General features: G+C 46.4%; 1 protein-coding gene across 1 annotated transcript in view; it reads left to right on the top strand.

Annotated features, from left to right (window-relative positions):
- Nucleotides 1-514: 514 nt before the first annotated feature.
- Nucleotides 515-18,005, top strand: part of LOC115937670 (disks large-associated protein 2-like) — an 83,830-nt gene continuing 66,339 nt past the window's right edge. Inside the window, exons 1-2 of the mRNA XM_081812878.1 lie at nt 515-534; nt 15,224-15,371. Coding sequence (XP_081669004.1) covers nt 515-534; nt 15,224-15,371 — 168 coding nt within the window. The remainder of the gene's footprint in view (nt 535-15,223; nt 15,372-18,005) is intronic.

An 18,005-nucleotide genomic window follows, 5' to 3' on the forward strand; every position in this document is an offset into this window, starting at 1 on the left:
GGGAGGTGGGTCCTGGGATGGAGAGACGAGGGCCTGGGAGGTGGGTCCTGGGATGGAGAGATGGGGGCAGCAGGTGGGTCCTGGGATGGAGAGATGGGGGTCTGGGATTTGGGTCCTGGGATGGAGAGATGGGGGTCTGGGAGGTGGGTCCTGGAATGGAGAGATGGGGGCAGGAGGTGGGTCCTGGGATGGGGAGGTGGGGGTGGGAGATGGGTCCTGGGACGGAGAGATTGGGGTGGGAATTGGGTCCTGGGATGGAGAGATGGGGGTCTGAGAGGTGGGTCCCGCGACGGAGAGATGAGGGTCTGGGAGGTGGGTCCTGGGACGGAGAGATGGGGGTCTGTGAGGTGGGTCCTGGATGGAGAGAATGGGTCTGGGTGAATTGGATCAACACCCTGACAGGTGGGTGCAGGTGGTGAGGGGCGCTCCTGGGAGCTCCCCCCATGCTAGTCCTTGTTAGGGAGGGAGAGAGCAGAGGGGGTGGGTGGGGCACGTAGAGCAGGGGGACCGTGAAATGGCGGTTCTGGATTGGAGGTGAGGGGAGAAGGAACTGTAGACCCATAGAGGGATGGCACGGACCTTTTGGGGCGCTCTGGGGTTCACGCTCGTGAACCTGAGTTGAATCCACGTGGGGACTGGCGTGCTCCCCTCCGGCCACGCTCACCGGGCTGGTTGCCCTCCGTGGCCCTGGTGACCAGACTCTCGGGAACCACTCTGGATAATCCAGGAGGGGCGGCAAGGGATACTGGACAGGAAGGACTTGCTCCCCAGGCCACGGGCCATTGCCAGGCTGGTGAGCTCTCACCACTGGGGATGCGTCCGGTTTTCCATCGTCTTCAGACTTCCCTTATCTTACTTCTTTTTGCCGACTGCCTCATGAAGGAGTAATTGACTGTGGCTCTAACTTCTTTGGTCATCACGATCTGAAGCTAGGTAGTTTTTGTCATCTGTCAGCTGTCTCGCCTGCCCCGACCCTGGGCAGATAAGCTCCATGCACACATGCTGTGCTCTGTTTCTCTCCTGGCGCCACGACACGCATGTAGTTCTTTCTCAGTAAGTAGTGGTTAAATAAGTGGGTAACCAGTTAATTAATGGTGATGCATTCATTACAAGCATTCATTGATGTGTTAATGTAATTAACTCACTAACGTATCCACTATTACTTCTACGCCACAGAAGTTGGTTGGCCTGGCCAGCAGTATTCTTTTTGTCCTACTTGTCTGACTTCTTCTGAACATTTTGTTCTCCGGGGACTCGGAAGGCTGGTCGCTGGAATGCACAGCCCATTCAGAGTCTCTAGGAGCCACATACCTGAGTGTGGGGGCCTCTCTGAATCACTCATCCCGAAGTCCTGTCCAACGATGTCGTGGGAGGAGCTATGTGGTGTCTGTTGTCCTGCTTCCCCCACCTGGATGGGGGGTTCCAGCATTGTTTCCCGTCTTCGTGATTGTATGGGGGATCCAGGCGGCAGGTGGATTAGGGCACTTCTGAGCCAGCCCCCCCATTGCCCCAGTGTTCTCCAGGCAGGAAACTGCTCTCCAATGTTTGACCATTTAATATTTGATGAGATCCAGTGCAAATTGCTGAAGTCAGTTCTCCTCAGGGAAAAGTGTTCCTGGTCCTGCCTCTCCATCCCAACGCGGGATGTCCAGGGGCCGCCCCCGTTCCGCATCGCCGTCAGGACCAATGTCAGCTCTCCAGAGCCACAGGGCCCCATTCTCAGTGCCCCTAACGAAGTTTGAACAGATGACCACACAGAGGAACAACTGAAGTTTGCTTTGCGGTTTGGCAGACACTGTAGACTCTGCTCCCACGTGGCCAGGATCTACATGGCTGGAGGCTTATTCTCCAGGACCCATGGTTATATAACCTGCTATAAATGCATTCTAGCTTGCTGAGAATGTAGATACAGACCCTGTCTCCTACCACCGCAGAAAAGAGGCTTCATTAGTGTGTTTATTATCTGTGGATGAAATGGATAAAAATGCAGATTCTTTAAAAGGTCTTTCAATGGGGGTCCCTATTCCTGTATCCAAGTAGATCTGTGTTTCTGGAGTGTGGTCTGGTCCACTGACCACCCCAGTGGAATCACCTAGAATGTTTATTAAACATTCTAAACCCATCTCTGGGAATGTGATCCAGGAATCTGCATTATTCACAAGCACCCAGGGGATTTGGGTATAGGTTAGCATTTGCAAAACCACTGAGTGGATGTTTTCTTGTTGCCTTGCCACTAGCCTTTAAATATAAACCAGTAACTGCCAGAAATCTTTATAAAGAGAAAACCTATGTACTTGGTTTTAAAAGAAAATCTCAAACATAGAAGAAGGCCTAGCTGTCAATAATAATGAAAGGGTCTAGGCACAAGAACAGCTCTCTGTGGTAGGCAGTGAGCTCAGCATTGCCCAGTGGGGTCCCTGTGATGTAGTCGGGCTGAGCACCCCGGGGCCACATCTGTCGTCAGAAACACCAGTAGCAGGAGCGGACGAAGCGCATTACACCACAGCAAGCTTCCCCTTCTCCACTGCCTGGATTCCCGGGACCCTCCGAACGACCCCCTGAGTTACGTAGGAAGGGATCATCATTGCCTTCATAGTCAAAGGAGGAAAGTGTGGGTCAAGAACATCCGTGGCTTGCTCAGGTTCTTCGAGGATGCACACGGATGAAATTCAGACTTCAGACCCAGGTCTTCTGGCTTCAGATCTGCTCTTCTCAACATTTATCCCTTCCCTCTTCAGGGGAGCTGAATAATTTAAGGGGAAGCTGATGGAAACAATTTGCATATCTGTTACCACTCATGCGGATGGTGAACTGTAGTTCCTTTCAGAGGATAAGATTTATAACATCCTTGAGAAGCAAGGCAATATCCACCTTCCCCCGAGTTTGCTTTGTTCACAACTTAAAGCGGATGACAGCGAGAATTCCTCCTAAATGCCCAAATTTGACCATCTACTGAGACCAACCCATACTTTTTACATTAGCTTTAGAAAATTCCTCCATCCCTGTTTACCTAAAATGCCCCTTCAGTACAGGACTTCCTTATTTAGCAATTTAAGGCTTTTGTGCCTTGCTCATTTCAGGAGCCGTTCCTTCCCCCTGCAAACCCTGCACCCCCGCTGACTCTATGTTCTGTTTTCTAAGGGGGCAATGGAGCCTGAGGTCATTCAGTAACTCGGTCGGGCTCATGAGCCGGTGATGGCCCCGGAGAGGCAGCTCTCTGTTCTGGAAACAAACCGTAGCGCAGCTCTGTGCTCATCTCAACTATTAACTTAACAAGCAGTTGTGATGATCCATTGCAAATGTTTAAAATGTTTCTATATGATACAAAGTAACATATGCACGCTTGGGGGTGTGAGATCTTTGGGCTTGAATCTCAACTGCATCACAGCTCCAGACCTGGGGGTGCTCTGTCTCCCCTCAGTCAGGATTTTCTTGCATTTATGAAACCAGCTTGATTATCAGATTATCTTCCTTGGAGAATCATAACCAACATCAAGGACAACAGAAGTATTCGTGGAAGATTCGCTGTGACTGTTACCCACACTAAATCCTCTCTGGGCGCTGCTAAGAGCCTATGACCCAAATGATGTAAAACTAAATATAGCACTTTTCATATCTGATTTCTAAAAGCTTTATGAAGATATAATTTATACACCATGCAATTCGTCCGTTTGAAGCACACAATTCAACAATTTTAGTATAGTCAGGGCTGTGCAGTCTTCAATGTGATCACTTTTAGAACATGTCTTCACACCAAGAAGAAAGCCGGTACCCACTGGCAGTCAGTCCCCCGGCCCCTAGCAACCACTAATCTGCTTTCAGCCTCCCTGGGTTTGCCTGTCCTGGGACCTGCCTGTAAATGTAGGCCTACGATACGTGCCTTTTGTGTCTGGCTTCTTGTACTGAGCATTATGGTTTTTATGTTTCGTGCATATTATAGTGTGTGCCCCCTGCTTTTATGGCTGAGTGACACCCATTGTATGGATACACCACCGTGTATCTACCCATCCATCAGTGATGGACATCTAGGTTGCTTCCACTTTGGGGATCTTATGTGTAATTCTGCTGTGCATCCTTGCACAAATGTGTGTGGACATATTTCTCTTAGACACGTACCTGGGAGTAGCATTGCTTGACTATGTGGAATTACATTTAACCCTTCAGGAAACGTCCAGACTGTGTTTAAAGTGACCGCGCCTCATTTAGTATTTAATAATATAAATTTGCAATGGATTCCGTACTATATTATACTATACGTATAAACGTACAATATTTATATAAAAATTTATCCCTTGTTTTAAAATTTTTCTTTTCTTATTTCTATTCATTACTTTAATCTCTGAAGGCTTACAGACACATAATTTTGTAATGAGAGCAGATTTTTTCATCTATCTCGACACATTTACATCTGTTAGTGGTGATATATCGACACCTGTATTTGGAAGATAAGTAGTTGGAGCTTTTCCTTAACACCGACCCTTCTCTCTGAGTTTTTGAACTCTCTGCTTTCCTTAAAGTGCAATCTAATTCATACTCCTCTGCACAATATTACCACCTTTCCTTTAAAACACATTTCAGAAGTTGAACCATAAAGCAGTTGAAGTAGGACAAAGACAAGATTTTCGGGAAGACATTGGATCTCTTTAAATACATCCTTCAGAAAATCGAATTCCATTAAAATTTATGGGCAGCATAGCCAGCTTTTCGAGGACAAGGGGCAATGATTCAATCATCTTGTTTCTGTGTTGGGCACCCAATAAATGTTTGTTAGATGAATGACTCATTTTGCTGGATAAACCTATTTGGGGAGAGCATTTTAATGCTGAAGAAGAAAACCTTTTTAGAGGGCCTGTTCTGCTTTAGTCCTGCCTGATGTTAGTCCCCACACTGCTGGGTTCCTCTCTGTTGATGTCGACTCTTTATAGAAGTTCACTAATCCTGGCTTCTATTTTGTGTCTCTTCGGAAAAATAAATTATAGGGAAAGATGTTATAGCTCATTGAATTTAAAAAATAAACCTCAGAAATGTTAAATGTCAAAGATTTAAATTGATACCTTCTATTCTGCTTATACACAATTCCTCATAGAGATATTGGTAGTGAGGCCAATTTAAAGACTTTCAGTAAAAATGAACCCAAGGGAGCCTTTCGGCAGAGCCACTGTTCCCTATAAATTCAGGTGTGGTCTCTGCGGTCACTCTGAGCACTTACAGCCTGGGGTACACAGCTCTATCATCACACAGAGCGCTTGCAGGATCGTCTGCAAACTCTCCCAGGACTCATAAAGGAGCTTGAAAGCAGACTCTTTAAAGAAGCAGGAAGGGAGTTCATGAAAAGAATACGGGGCTTCTCTGAGAATCTCCAGAAGGGAAAGAGAAGTGGGTTGGAAGGCCCTGCAACCAGGGGCATAAACCTCACCTCTGAGGTAGTTGTGTAAAGACCATCCTTTCCAACCCCTTGTGCAAAGACCTCACAGTTTTGATACCCCTGCGTAGGACAAGGGCAGTGATGTCTGAACTACTGTGTAGTAGTTTTGTAAACCAGACCTTGTAAACGAGAGCTGGCAGCTTCCACGATGGCCGTCAACAGCATGGGTCCTGCTTAGCTGTCACCTGGAGCCTTGGGAAAATGCATCTCATCGGAGGCACGTAGGTCATGTGCCCAACTGTAGCTTTAAGGGAGTCTGCAAGAAGAAATGCCCAACCTGTGTGATCCTGTAATAGGAGTCAGACTTTGCCTCTCCCAGTGTGAATCCCCTAAACAACAATGAAATCATTGAGATGTCAGTGAGCCAAACAAGCGACCAATTCCACCAAAACAACATAATTTAAAAAAATAAAACTGAATGGGTAAGAGTTCTAGAGAACTAACTCTCTTACAGAAAACAGTTGTAAGCTCTGGAATATATTCTGTATGTCTGCTACAAATATACACAGTTGACCCTTGAACAACATGGGTTTGAACCACGTGGGTCCACGTATACACAGGTCTTTTTAATATAAATCCAGTACTGTAAATGTATTTTCTCTTCCTTATGATTTTCTTAGTAACATTTTCTTTTCTCTAGCTTATCCTATTGTAAGAATACAGCATATTATACATAGAACATACAAAACATACGTTAATTGACTGTTGATGTGATTGGTAAGGCTTCTGGTCAATATTAAGCTATTGGTAGAGTTTGGGGTGAGTCAAAACGTGGATTCTCAGTTAGGTCCCCTGACTCCTGTGTTGTTCAAGGATCAACTGTATATATCTGTTGTATGTATGTATAGATATGTATATATCTGTCATATGTATATATGTTATATGTACATATGAACATATATGTTAATATAAACAGTACAGAACTGTAAACAATAGCAGGCAGGAAGTAGATGATCTTCAGATACTGAAAAAGGAACCACACTCAGTGAAATCCACATTTGTAATAATCTTTTCTGAGCACTTTCTCTATTCCTCATGGTATGGGACAGTAAGAATTTAAGCAAAAGGCTGCAGTCATGAATTTGGATATTAAGGAATAGGATTTGGGGTTTCCAGAGTGGCAAGAGGAATTAGGGGGCAGGGACATGACAGAAACCTAGGAGCCATAGTCGGGGAACAGCAACATCTGTGTAAAAACTGGTGACCCCTGAACGGAGTCTAATTTTCAACTGCTACCCTCTGAAGAGGATTAAAAGTTTAGGGATTAAAGCCCAGCAACTCATGGTGTCTCAAAAATAGCAAGATATCTAAAACATGGTGAACATTAAACTCAGTGAACACTTGGAGCTTTCCACGGATCCATCCTGTGAATGCGTAAAACCATGCATCCACAGTTCAAGATGATCCACCAACACAAAAATCAATACTCTTCAGAGGAAGATAACAGGATCCAGAGTCTCTATCAACAGCGTCCATGGTACCTAAGAAAGAAGAAGAAAAAACCATGCAAAGTTGTACCAAAGTGAAACTCACTAGCAAGAAACACATGAAGATGAACCCTGACATGACCCAGATGTTTGGATGATGCAGAAAGAACTTGAAAGCAGCTATTATAAGGGTCTATGTCTTAAAGGAAAAGATGGTCTTGATGAGTGAACAGATGGTGGAAAGAACCAACTCACATTTCAGGAACAGAGGAGTACATGATCTGAAGTGAGAAATTCACTGCTTAAGAGCAGACTGAGAAAGCAGAAGGAAAAAATTTTGTTTTTTGAAAACAAATCAATGGATATAAAAGCTGAAGAAAAGAGAGGTAAAATATTGGGGAAGAAACAGCCTCAGAAAAATGTGGAATAATGAAAAGTAAACTAATATACGTGTAATTAGAGTACCAGAGGACACCATGTGATACCTAGAAAAGCTCATATCAGACTTGTGGATAAATCATGGGTCAAAGACAAAAATCACAAAGGCAACTGTAAATTATTTAGAACTGAATGACGGTGAATATCCAACATGTGAAGGTTTGCGTGTGCTGCTAAAGCAGCATTCATAGCATTAAATGTCTATGTTAAAAAAGTAGAAAGGCTTAGAAACAGCAATCTAAGCTACCACCTTAAAAAGCAAAGAAAGGAAGAACAAATTAAATCCAAATTAAAAGAAGGAAAGGAATAATAAAGAGGAGAATCAGTAAAATATAAAATGAACAATAGAGAAAAATGCAATGCCAAATATTGGCTCTCTGAAAAGATTAATAAAGTTAATAAACCCTTAGCAAGACTGATCACCTAAAGAAAGGGGAGAGGGAGAAAATACATATTATAAATATTAGGAATAGAATAGGGAGTGATTCTATAGCTCCAATGGAGATTAAAAGGAAAATAAGGGAAAACTGTAAACAAATTTATGTCAATAAATTCTACAGCTCCTATGAGTTGGACCAATTCCTTGAAAAACATACCTACACAGAAGAACTAGAAAATCTGCACAGCTCTATTATGTATTAAAAAGATTTAATTCACTGTTAAAAACATTCTCACAAAGAAAACTTCTGGCCACAATTGTTTCACTGGTAAATCCCATTAAACCCTAAAGGAAGTTATAACACAAATCATACATAAACTCATTAACTTCAGGGTGAAAGAATACGATACCTCTTGGCTTATTTTATGAAGCCTGCGTAAGTCTGATACCAAAAATGTTACCCCAAAAGTGGGCAATTAATGACCAATATGTTGTTTTAAATTAACAAAATATTAACAATCCAAATCCAATAATATATAAAAAGAACCAAGTACAGTTTCTTCATGACCAAACAGGACTTATTCCAGGAATGATGGTTGATTTAATGTCTATAAATCAATGAAGGAGGGGTGCCTGGGTGGCTCGGTTGGTTGAGCATCTGACTCTTGGTTTCGGCTCTGGTAGTGGTCTTGGGGTTGTGGGTTGGCTCCGCATTGTGCTCAGGGTGGAGTCTGCTTGGGATTCTCTCCCTCTTCCTCTCCCTCTCCCCCTCCCCCTGCTCACTCTTTCTCTCAATTAAGTAAGTAAATAAAATCTTTTTAAAATAAATAAAATAAAAATCAATGAAGGGATCCACCACATTAGCAAATAAAGAAGAAATGTGTTATGATCGTTTCAAAACATGAGGAAAAAAGAAAACTCTCAGCAAACCCAGAATTAAAGGGAGCTCCTTCAGTTGGAGGAAGGTTATTTGCATAAAATGTAGAGCCAATATAAATATTAAGATTATCTAAGGTTGGGTAAAAGATGGGATATCAACCCTCACCATTCTCATTTAACATTAGGGTGGAGGATAGCCAATAATAAGGCAAGCAAGACAAATAAAGAACATTGAGATTAAAAAGGAAGAACTTCATTCTGTTTATTCTCAGACGACAAGATTGTTCACACAGAAAACCTAAGGAAAGTACAAAACAAATACTAGAACAAATAATGGCATTTACCAAGGCCAGGGTGCTAGTAAAATATGTAAAACCCAACTGTGTTTCTTTAGACCAGCAATGAACAATTGGGAAATGTAAAATTTGGAGTTTGTACTTGTTAATCCCCATCACCTGTCCCCCCCCACCACCACCACCCTCCCCTCTGGCAACAACCAGTTTGTTCTCTGTACTTAAGAGTCTGTTTCTGGTTTTTGTGTGTTTGTTCATTTGTTTTTTTAGATTCCACGTATGCGTGAAATCCCATGCTATTTGTCTTTCTCTCTCCGACTTATTCCATTCAGCATAATACCCTCTAGGTCCAGCCATGTTGTCACAAATGGCAAGATTTCCTTCTTTTATGGCTGAGTAAGATTCCAGTGTGTGTGTGCTTGTATCTGTGAATGTGTGCGTGTGTGCATGCACATACATACATACATGTACATATACATACATACCTCACACCTTCTTTATCCGCTCACCTGTTGATGGACACCTGGGCTGCTTCCATGTCTTGGCTACTGTACATAATGCAGCCAATGTCCCTTCAACATAGTGTTTTCATCTCCTTTGGTTAAATACCCAGTGGTGCAATTGCTGGGTCATAGGGTTGTTCTATTTTCAACTTTTTCAGGAACCTCCACACTGTTTTCCAGAGTGGCTGCACCAGCTTGCATTCCCACCAACAGTGTAGGAGGGTCCCCCTTTATCTGCATCCCCGCCCACACTTGTTATTTGTAAATGGGTTTTAAACATCTCAGCAGCATTGTCGAATCTCTACCCTGAGAACCACAAGTATTGCTCCAAGGAATTAAAGAAGAGTGACATAACTAGGTACTAGTGACATCATGCGGTGACGGAAACTTCAATGTTGAGATGTTAATTCTCCCCCATCTGAGGTATAATTTCAATGCAACCTCAGTCAAAACCAATACTATTCAAAGCAACCTCAGGTTCTAGACAAACTGACAGGAAGAATCTAAAATATATGTGAAAATGCACAGAACCTTGGAAGGGCCAAAACTATTCACTCTTGAGAAAGAGCAAAGTTGGACAACTCACACTCTCTGATGCTTTTTCCAGGTCCCAGCCCTGGAACCCACCATGTCTTTGGGGATCCCCATCTCCTTTTAGGGGAACGGTTTTTGGTATCTGAGCAGGCAGAGTGGGTACACATGTGTCTGAAATGATCTTTGCTCCTCCGTTAGGGTAAGCATGAATTCATCCCGCTGTCCCTGACGATGACCCAGCAGGACAGGGTCGTCCCAGCCTCCCCACCCTCCCCGTGAACAAGGTATCTTTCATCTCCATTCAAACACTTCCTCTTGGAATCACGAGTTATTTGGAAGACTCTTGTTTAACCTCCAAGTACTTGGGGATTTTCCAGAAACCGTTCCGTTATTGATTTCTAGCTTAATGTCATTACAGTCCAACAACATACTCGGTGTGATTTCTGTTCGTTCAACATTTGTTAAGGTCCATTTTATGGCCCAAAGTCTAGTGTATTATAGTGAATGCTCAGTGTGCACTTGAAGAGACTATGTGCATTAGGCTACTGTTGGCTGGAGAGTATCTGCTTGTAAGACGGTGTGATTTTGGTGTAAGACTAGACCAGGGTTTCTCAGTCTCAGCATTAGTGATATTTGGGGCCAGGAGGCTCTTTCCTGTTGGGAGCCCCCCTGTGCACTGAGGGTGTTTCTCAGCAGCATCTCCAACTTCTACCATCAGATGCCCCTCCCCCAAGTGTGGCAACTGAAACTGTCCCCAGACATGGCCCGGTGTCCCTTAGGAGGTGAGAGCTCCCAGGGTAAGAACCACTCAAAGAGAATACGTCAGCACAGTGGAGAACGACTCTCACATCACACGTGAGACTTCCGCTTGTCCAAAGACACCAGTAAGAACAGGAGAAGGCAAGCCACAGACCGAAGGAAAATGCTCCTATCTGACAAAGGATCTGCACACAGAATATACAGAGAAGTCCCACAGAACAAAAATAGGAAGCCAAATAACCCAGTTTTTACAGTGGGACAGTTGAAAAGTCATGTCACAAAAGAAGATACACAGAGGGAATGAAAAGCAGAGCTCCAGTGAGATACGCATCCCCACCACCACGGTTAGGACGAAGGACAGCACAGTCCCCACGACGATGTGGGGTTACGGCACGCACGCAGAATGGACTGAGCTGTGTACTGCAGATCTGCACATCCTACCTACAACCAGCTTTGTTTCCATGAATAAAAATGGACTGGGTATTTATTGTCCCATTCTGGGATTTCTGTTTTGGGGGAAAAATCTCTTTTTTGTTCTCTTCAAAAATTTTTAAACAGTTGAAATGTTTCGTTGAGACAAAATCTCACGTGGGAAAATGGGGCCCCATCTGGGCAGCCCCCTCCCCTACAGCTTCCCCCCAGATGAGACATCTCGACCAAACGCCAGAGGAGAAAATCCAGAACCACTACTCTGCATCCCCCTCCCCACATCCAGGCCTTCTGAGGACAAATAAATGTAGTGTTTGTTACCATTGACCAAGGGCTCACCACATGCTGGGCACCACTCCAAGCCTATCATGTAGAATATTCGGTAATATTCAGTAAGCTCAACACGTTAAGTCCTATTACTGGGAGCCGCACTTGGCAGAAGCTCACTGAGAGTAGAGACCTGTCTGCAAGGACGCATGGGCTCAAGCAGGGCACGAACCCAGGCTGGCCCCCGTGTGTGCGCCCCCCAGAATGAACCGCTGTGTGCACTGTGGGACTCCATCACCTGACGCGGGGCCCAGTGTGCATGCAGCGCTGTGTTCAAGGGGGGGGCTGTTCGCGCCACCCCCTGGGGTCTCTTTCCCACAGATCACTTTCTAAAAATACATTGACTCATGCCCCAAACTCATGACTTTTCTCAAATAACCCCTGGGCTCTCCTCTTCGTGGACAAACTCGACGAACTGTTCAGAATGGTCACTTACACTATCATTGTGTCGGTCTGGAGCCGCTGCTGCCTCGCTGGCTCCGGGCCGTCTGCAGGTGGCTCTTCCTCTCCCTCCCTTCGGCTCCCCTGGGGTGACCGGTGACCGTGCTCCGTGTCCCCCTCTGGCCTCGGGGCTCAGGCCTGTTCCGGCGTCCTGCCCCTCAGACAAACTACCCTGAAGACAGGAAATAGTCACAATTGAGCTCCGGGCTGGACCCTGTGCCCCAAGCAGGAGAAGACACGACAACAGACACATCTCCTAACCCTTCCTACCGAACTAACGTGGAGAGACGCCTCTGAATTTGGAATGGACACGGTTAGTACGGATTTCCCCTTCATGCAACCTGCAGAGGGCTTACCGCTTTTCGGAGGTGGCAGAGATAAAGGGCTGGGTTCTTTTGTCTGGATTCTCGAGTCTGCTTACAGGATCTACATTGCTGATGGTAGGGCCTGCTTAGGTGTGTACATGGTTCTGTCCATCTGTCTCCTGGGGTCTGACGTCAGAGAGGAGCTCATGAGCCTGGGATTCAGCCCACAGCCCCGTGGCAGCCGCCAGCAGCAAGGGACACGGGGACTCCAGGAAGCCTCCTCTGCTCCTTTGCTTCTCACTCCGGCAGCCTTCAATGCCGGCCTCCATGCTCACAGGACCACCCAGCGTGGGCGCCATTTGGAAGCGGAAAAAACTGGAAAAAGTATCCTCGTGTTATTCTGAAAAACTTTTTTATGGTTTCCTTTTAGTATTCTCTAAGCTACGGCAAATCTGCACATGAAAATCTATTTCTCCCCCTGGCAACTAGGATCCCAAAGTAGGAACTATCCATTTGAGGGAGTAACCAAGGGGCTTTGAGGGGATTTCAGAATGAGATGGGTTTCCTAGGACAGTTTCTGCAGAGGAGCGGGGAGCTGTTCTGGAGTGAGGGCCCCGGGAGTCTTGGGGTGTGCATTCTATGCAGAAGGCACCTGCCGCCGGCTTCTAACCCCACCTGTGCTCCTCAGTCTCAGGTCCTGATTTTCAGCCTCCAGGTGTGTGATTTATGTGGATAGCTGGCTTTCCATTTATATGATTTATATGGACACGGCGGGATTGTAAAATGCTAAACCGTCACAATAAAAAAAAATCTATTAAGCCTAGTGAGGTTGAAGTTGTGTTTTTTTTTAACTATTTAAAATATATGGTAATGAAGGACCATACTTTTGGGGCTCTCTGCTTCTATGACTCAGCAGCTGCGATCTTGGGGCTAAAAGCCTGAATTCTGGAGCAGACTGCTGTCACAGTCTAGCCCGGCTACACTCTGCATGAGCCTGCACAGTGACTCAGTGTCCCGTTTGGACAATGCCAAATGCTTACAGGGGTATCCAGCACAATAGTTGTAGCAAACATTAACCATCATGAGTCAATGTTTAAGAGGGAAAAAAATGTGTTTAGCTCTCTACAGTGGCAACTGTCCTGTAAGTGGTGTGCCCAGCTTTGGAAGAAAGAGATCACAGGGAGTTAGAAAACGTTTTTGAAACATAGAATCATAGACATAGGCTCACTCAGGGGTGAGTGCCGTCCAAAAGCCACCAAAAGGGTCATCTTCTCTCATTTTGAGGACATCTCCTCACTCACAGGCACCGAGCTAAACCTGTGGAGACAGAGACAGACACAGGTGTCTCCTTTAGGGACTCTCAGACCCTTCACCTGAGACGATGAGGTGGTGGTATTAGAAGGGAGAGCTACTATATTGCAAGGAAATAAGAAATTGGTACCAACCGGCAGAAATGCAAGGTGTGAAATGAGCCATTTCAAGGAAACAGAAGGAGAGGGGAGATGCAGAAAGTTTGCATTTTTGCAAAGTCAGAAGTGAGGCCAAGAGCCTAAGTCTGGGCTTTTGCCAGAGGCCGCCGGGCTCCCGCTCCCTCACGCAGTGCTGGACTAAACACACGCAGACCCTGGCGGGGTGAGGCCAGCTGCGTGCACGTGCCCCGCCCACGTGTGCAAGCCAACCTGAGCCCCACACGCAGCAGAGTCCTGGGCGAGGTCCGGCCGCACTGTGCTGCTCCCGTCGACTCCGGCCACTTCCTGCCACAGGTGGCCGCGCCTGGGGGTTTGCTCACCTGTCTTACTGGCGGTCAGGCCAGGCGCATACGGATACGGATCCCCAGCCTGGGATCCCACGAGGAGTCCGGGCAGATCCACCACTCCCTGTTAGGTGCCAAAATGAGAACCAGCTGTATGACAGCTAATTTCTTCCTCTTTTCGTTTTGTTCTGTTTTGAGTGAAGGGAGCTGGAATGTGTTACACACCTGGTTTTAAAGCAAAAATTGCCATAATAATAATTTACAATATAAATTGTATTCTACTAGAATGTAAAAATAAGTATTTTTAATTTTAGCAGAAATACTGACTTTAAATCTGTAATGAATGGGCTCTGCTTAATCAGAACTTAGAGTTAAGCCCAAGTTTCTCTGCTGCCCCATTTTTACAGAAGGAAGTAAATCACAGAGAAAACAAATTACGTCAGGAATTTACTTTGAAAAGCAAGGAACAATCTTTAACTGGCTGTAGAGCCAGACTTAGCAACCGAGTATTTCTACACATTTTTACATCCAAGCCCATGCACTGATCCTACTCCGTGTTCCAACTGCGATCCAAACTAGGAGAGAAGCTTCGGTACATCTGGTCTTACAACTCCCGTTTTTGATCAGATAAAATGAATTTTTACTCTATTATCAAAAGATTGTCCGCAGAACTTGAAACAGAGAATTCAGTGGGCCAGAAGTTTAAGCTAAGTTGACCTTTCTGCCTGCCAAATGCCCTCACGGTAGAGCATACCCTGAAGCGGGATCAGAGAACATTGGTTTGTAAGGGAGTTTGGAGGAACACGGCCACTGTGATTGTGAGGCGGGGTGGACCTCGCAGCCTGCTCTTTCTGTCTGCAGTACGTGACCTGCACTACTGTGCATGAGTTACAACTGAAGGCAAGCCTTTTGTTTTTCTTTTTATTTTTCTGAGTGTGTAAAGCTGCCAAAAGCTAACATGACTTTTATGAGATTCTCAGGTTTTTGGCTTAAATTCAGGAGCCACGTCCACTGCTGTGCTGTGTGAGTTATGGTGCTTTTCGGCACCTTTTTGTTAACATGGAATGATCCTAACTTCATTACCTGGCCACAAACAGTCAGGTCTCAAAGCAGCTTTGTAAATAGCATCCTCTGTTACTTCTGATGACTTTGCATTTGTAACTGAGCCTGCAGAGTGTGGACCTAAGGCCAGGATGTCCGCCAAAAGACACACATTCAGCTGGAAACTTTCCAACGGCCTCTCGGCGCAGGTTGGAATGACCCTCACCTGCTCTGCCCCTTCCGTGCATGTTCACAGAACACCTTTTCTCTTCGTTTCTTTTCTCTTTTAGCCAGAGCTACCCGCAAGCTGCAAGCGACGTGCCTGCCAGCCACAGCCTGGACCCCTCGGCCAGCTACAACTCCCCGAAATTCCGCTCCCGGAACCAGAGCTACATGAGAGCTGTCAGCACCCTGAGTCAGGCCAGCTGTGTGAGCCAGGTCGGGAATTCCTTCCCTCCCCTCTCCCTCGGGTCAGGTCTCTGAAGCCGTGTCCTCGCAGTGGCCAGCTGCTGGGGGCAAGGCCGTGAGCAGATGTGAGGTTCCTGTCTGGAACCGTCTCTCTGACCGCACACCCGGGAACCCTGTAACACTGAGTTCTCGGCCACACCTGTGACGGCATCCCCCTTCCACGGGCCTGCTCTGAGTCAGGGCTGACGTCTCAGCCTGCTTGCGGTCTTAGCTCGGGCTGTCTTCCTTTCCCCAGGAGGCTTCCCCAGGGAAACGGGGCCAGGGCAGGTCCATGACAGCTGGGCTCTGACGGCAGTGGAAACTCGGACGGTCCAGTAAGAAGAGCTGAGAACAATCCGGGGTGCAGAGCTGTGTTTGCCAGGCGCACAGGACGTATTTCTCAGTTCTCTCACAGCCCCGGTGGGATCCGTGGCCCTGGGGTGGATGGTGGTGTTTGGTGTTTTAATCGGGCGCAGAGGCGTGGCTGCCCGAGGCAGGGAGAGTGGCAGGCTTGCCCATCCTGTTTTGAGCTGTTCAAAGAGTAGCCAGAGCTAAGTGAGTGGTAGCTGGGGCTTCTAATCACCAAATGCCGTAGGATCGATAAGCATTGAATTCCTGCATTTTTAATTAAACAGGTTGCTTACTAATTTTAGCTGCCTTTAAAAACAGTGCTGAAGCTCACCCCAAGTGTCTCAGGCTTACACCTAATGTTTTCTTGCACTTCCTGCAGAGTCGCAGCTAGGGTGCTGCTCGGGCAGAGCCCGGCTCGCTTCCCCCCACCCCGCCTCTGCCTCCTGAGCCTGCGTGTCCCTTAACCATCTTGAACCTCTCCTTCCTCATCAGCGGGGAGAGGAAGGGTGCACCCGGTACTGTGGGAACAGGTGGCGTAACGCATTCGCGCACGGGGCAGGTGGCTAATGAAGGCTGGATCTCATGTAAAGAGCAGCATAGAGTCAGTACGCGGTAAATGCCAGCCATTATCGTTACTACAGTAATAATAATAATACTGCTAGTACATAATTCTGAAAAACCCTCCTGGTCACAGGCTAACGCTATGGGCTCTTGGTAGCTTGCCAGGGGTTCAAAGTTGCTGAAGACTGTTTTGCCACAGGCTTTAAATGCCTTATAAAGCAAGAGTCTGTTCATTTTACAGTTTTTTCTCATCAGAAAGTTGCACTCTGGACTTTTTCTACTGAACAATCTGGGTTTTTCCTGTTCCACAACTGAAGAAAGACATGGCCTCTTTCATCACCTCAGATGCTATTTTTCTTTAAAAACAGGATTAGGTTTCCAGCTACAGCAAAGAGAATTCCAGTGACCCCTCCCCCCCCCCGCCGCCCCTGCCAAGACAAGGAAAGGACTATTCCTGACTCTGCACACGAGGGCCATCCTGGACTGAACCTCAGCCCGGGGCAAACCGGGACACTGGGTCACGCTGCGGCCCGACCTCAAATGCCCCCACAAATAATAATAAAAACAGCAATAGCAACTATAGATGGTCAGCAACTAGATTACTATTATTATCTAATTAATCGGGGAAACATCCCATTTTAGCATAAACTCCAAGATGACGTTAGGAATTACTAACTGAACAGAGCGCATGCAGAGACGCCCTCAACCTCGCTCCCCCCGCCTCCAGGAGAAGGACCTTCACGGCAGACTTCTCCTGAGACGCCAGCTTCCCTTCCGGTTACAACACCTCCTTTGCCAAAATACAACTTTAGAGTCAGACGTGGCCCCATCAGGGTCTGCAGCAGGGTGCAAGGTGATTTCACCGCAGACGGGGTGACTCCTGCAGGCTTTGCTTTCTTTCTCTTTCTTTTTTTATTTGAGTTGACTTGACCCCCGATGTTGCCTTAGATTCAGGTGCGCCGCAGAGTGATTGGACCCCGTTAGGCATCATGCGCTGCTCACCCCAGTGTAGCTGCGTGCTGTTCCATCGTGCTTCCTGCTGTTACAATGTAACGGACCTTCCTGCGCCTTCCATTTCCCTGACTCCTTCATTCCATTACCAGAAGCCTGCACCTCCCCCTCCCCTCTCCCATTTCACCCGTGCCCTCATCCCTCTCCCGGCAACCGACAGTTTGTTCTCTGTGTTTGTGGGTCTGATTCTGCTTTTCATTTGTTCTCATTTGTGCTCAACAAACAGGTTCCGCTGAATGCACAGCACACCTCTCCAGATGCTCTTGTGAAAGCCGCCAGCTTCCTAGTTGCAGAAACATAAGCCATGCACTACCCTCTACACCATGTTTTTAGTGAACCCAAGCTGGGATTTCCAAAAATACATCAGTAAAAAAACATGTCCCCGCACCTTTTTCTATCTGAAAAGATTCGTCATTGTAAATAAGAGCAATAGCACACAAGCTGGATGTTTGGGGGTTTTACTTATTTTGATGACTTTGACATTTGGGATTCTAAGTCATTCTTTTTTTTTTTTTTTTTAAAGATTTTATTTATTTTTTTGACAGAGAGAGACATAGCGAGAGCAGGAACACAAGCAGGGGGAGTGGGAGAGGAGAAGCAGGCTTCCCGCGGAGCAGGGAGCCCGATGCGGGGCTCGATCCCAGGACTCCGGGATCATGACCTGAGCCGAAGGCAGACGCTTAACGACTGAGCCACCCAGGC

Source organism: Leptonychotes weddellii, chromosome 2, assembly GCF_054177405.1.
Source record: "Leptonychotes weddellii isolate Sample4059 chromosome 2, ASM5417740v2, whole genome shotgun sequence".
Classification (NCBI taxonomy): domain Eukaryota; kingdom Metazoa; phylum Chordata; class Mammalia; order Carnivora; family Phocidae; genus Leptonychotes; species Leptonychotes weddellii.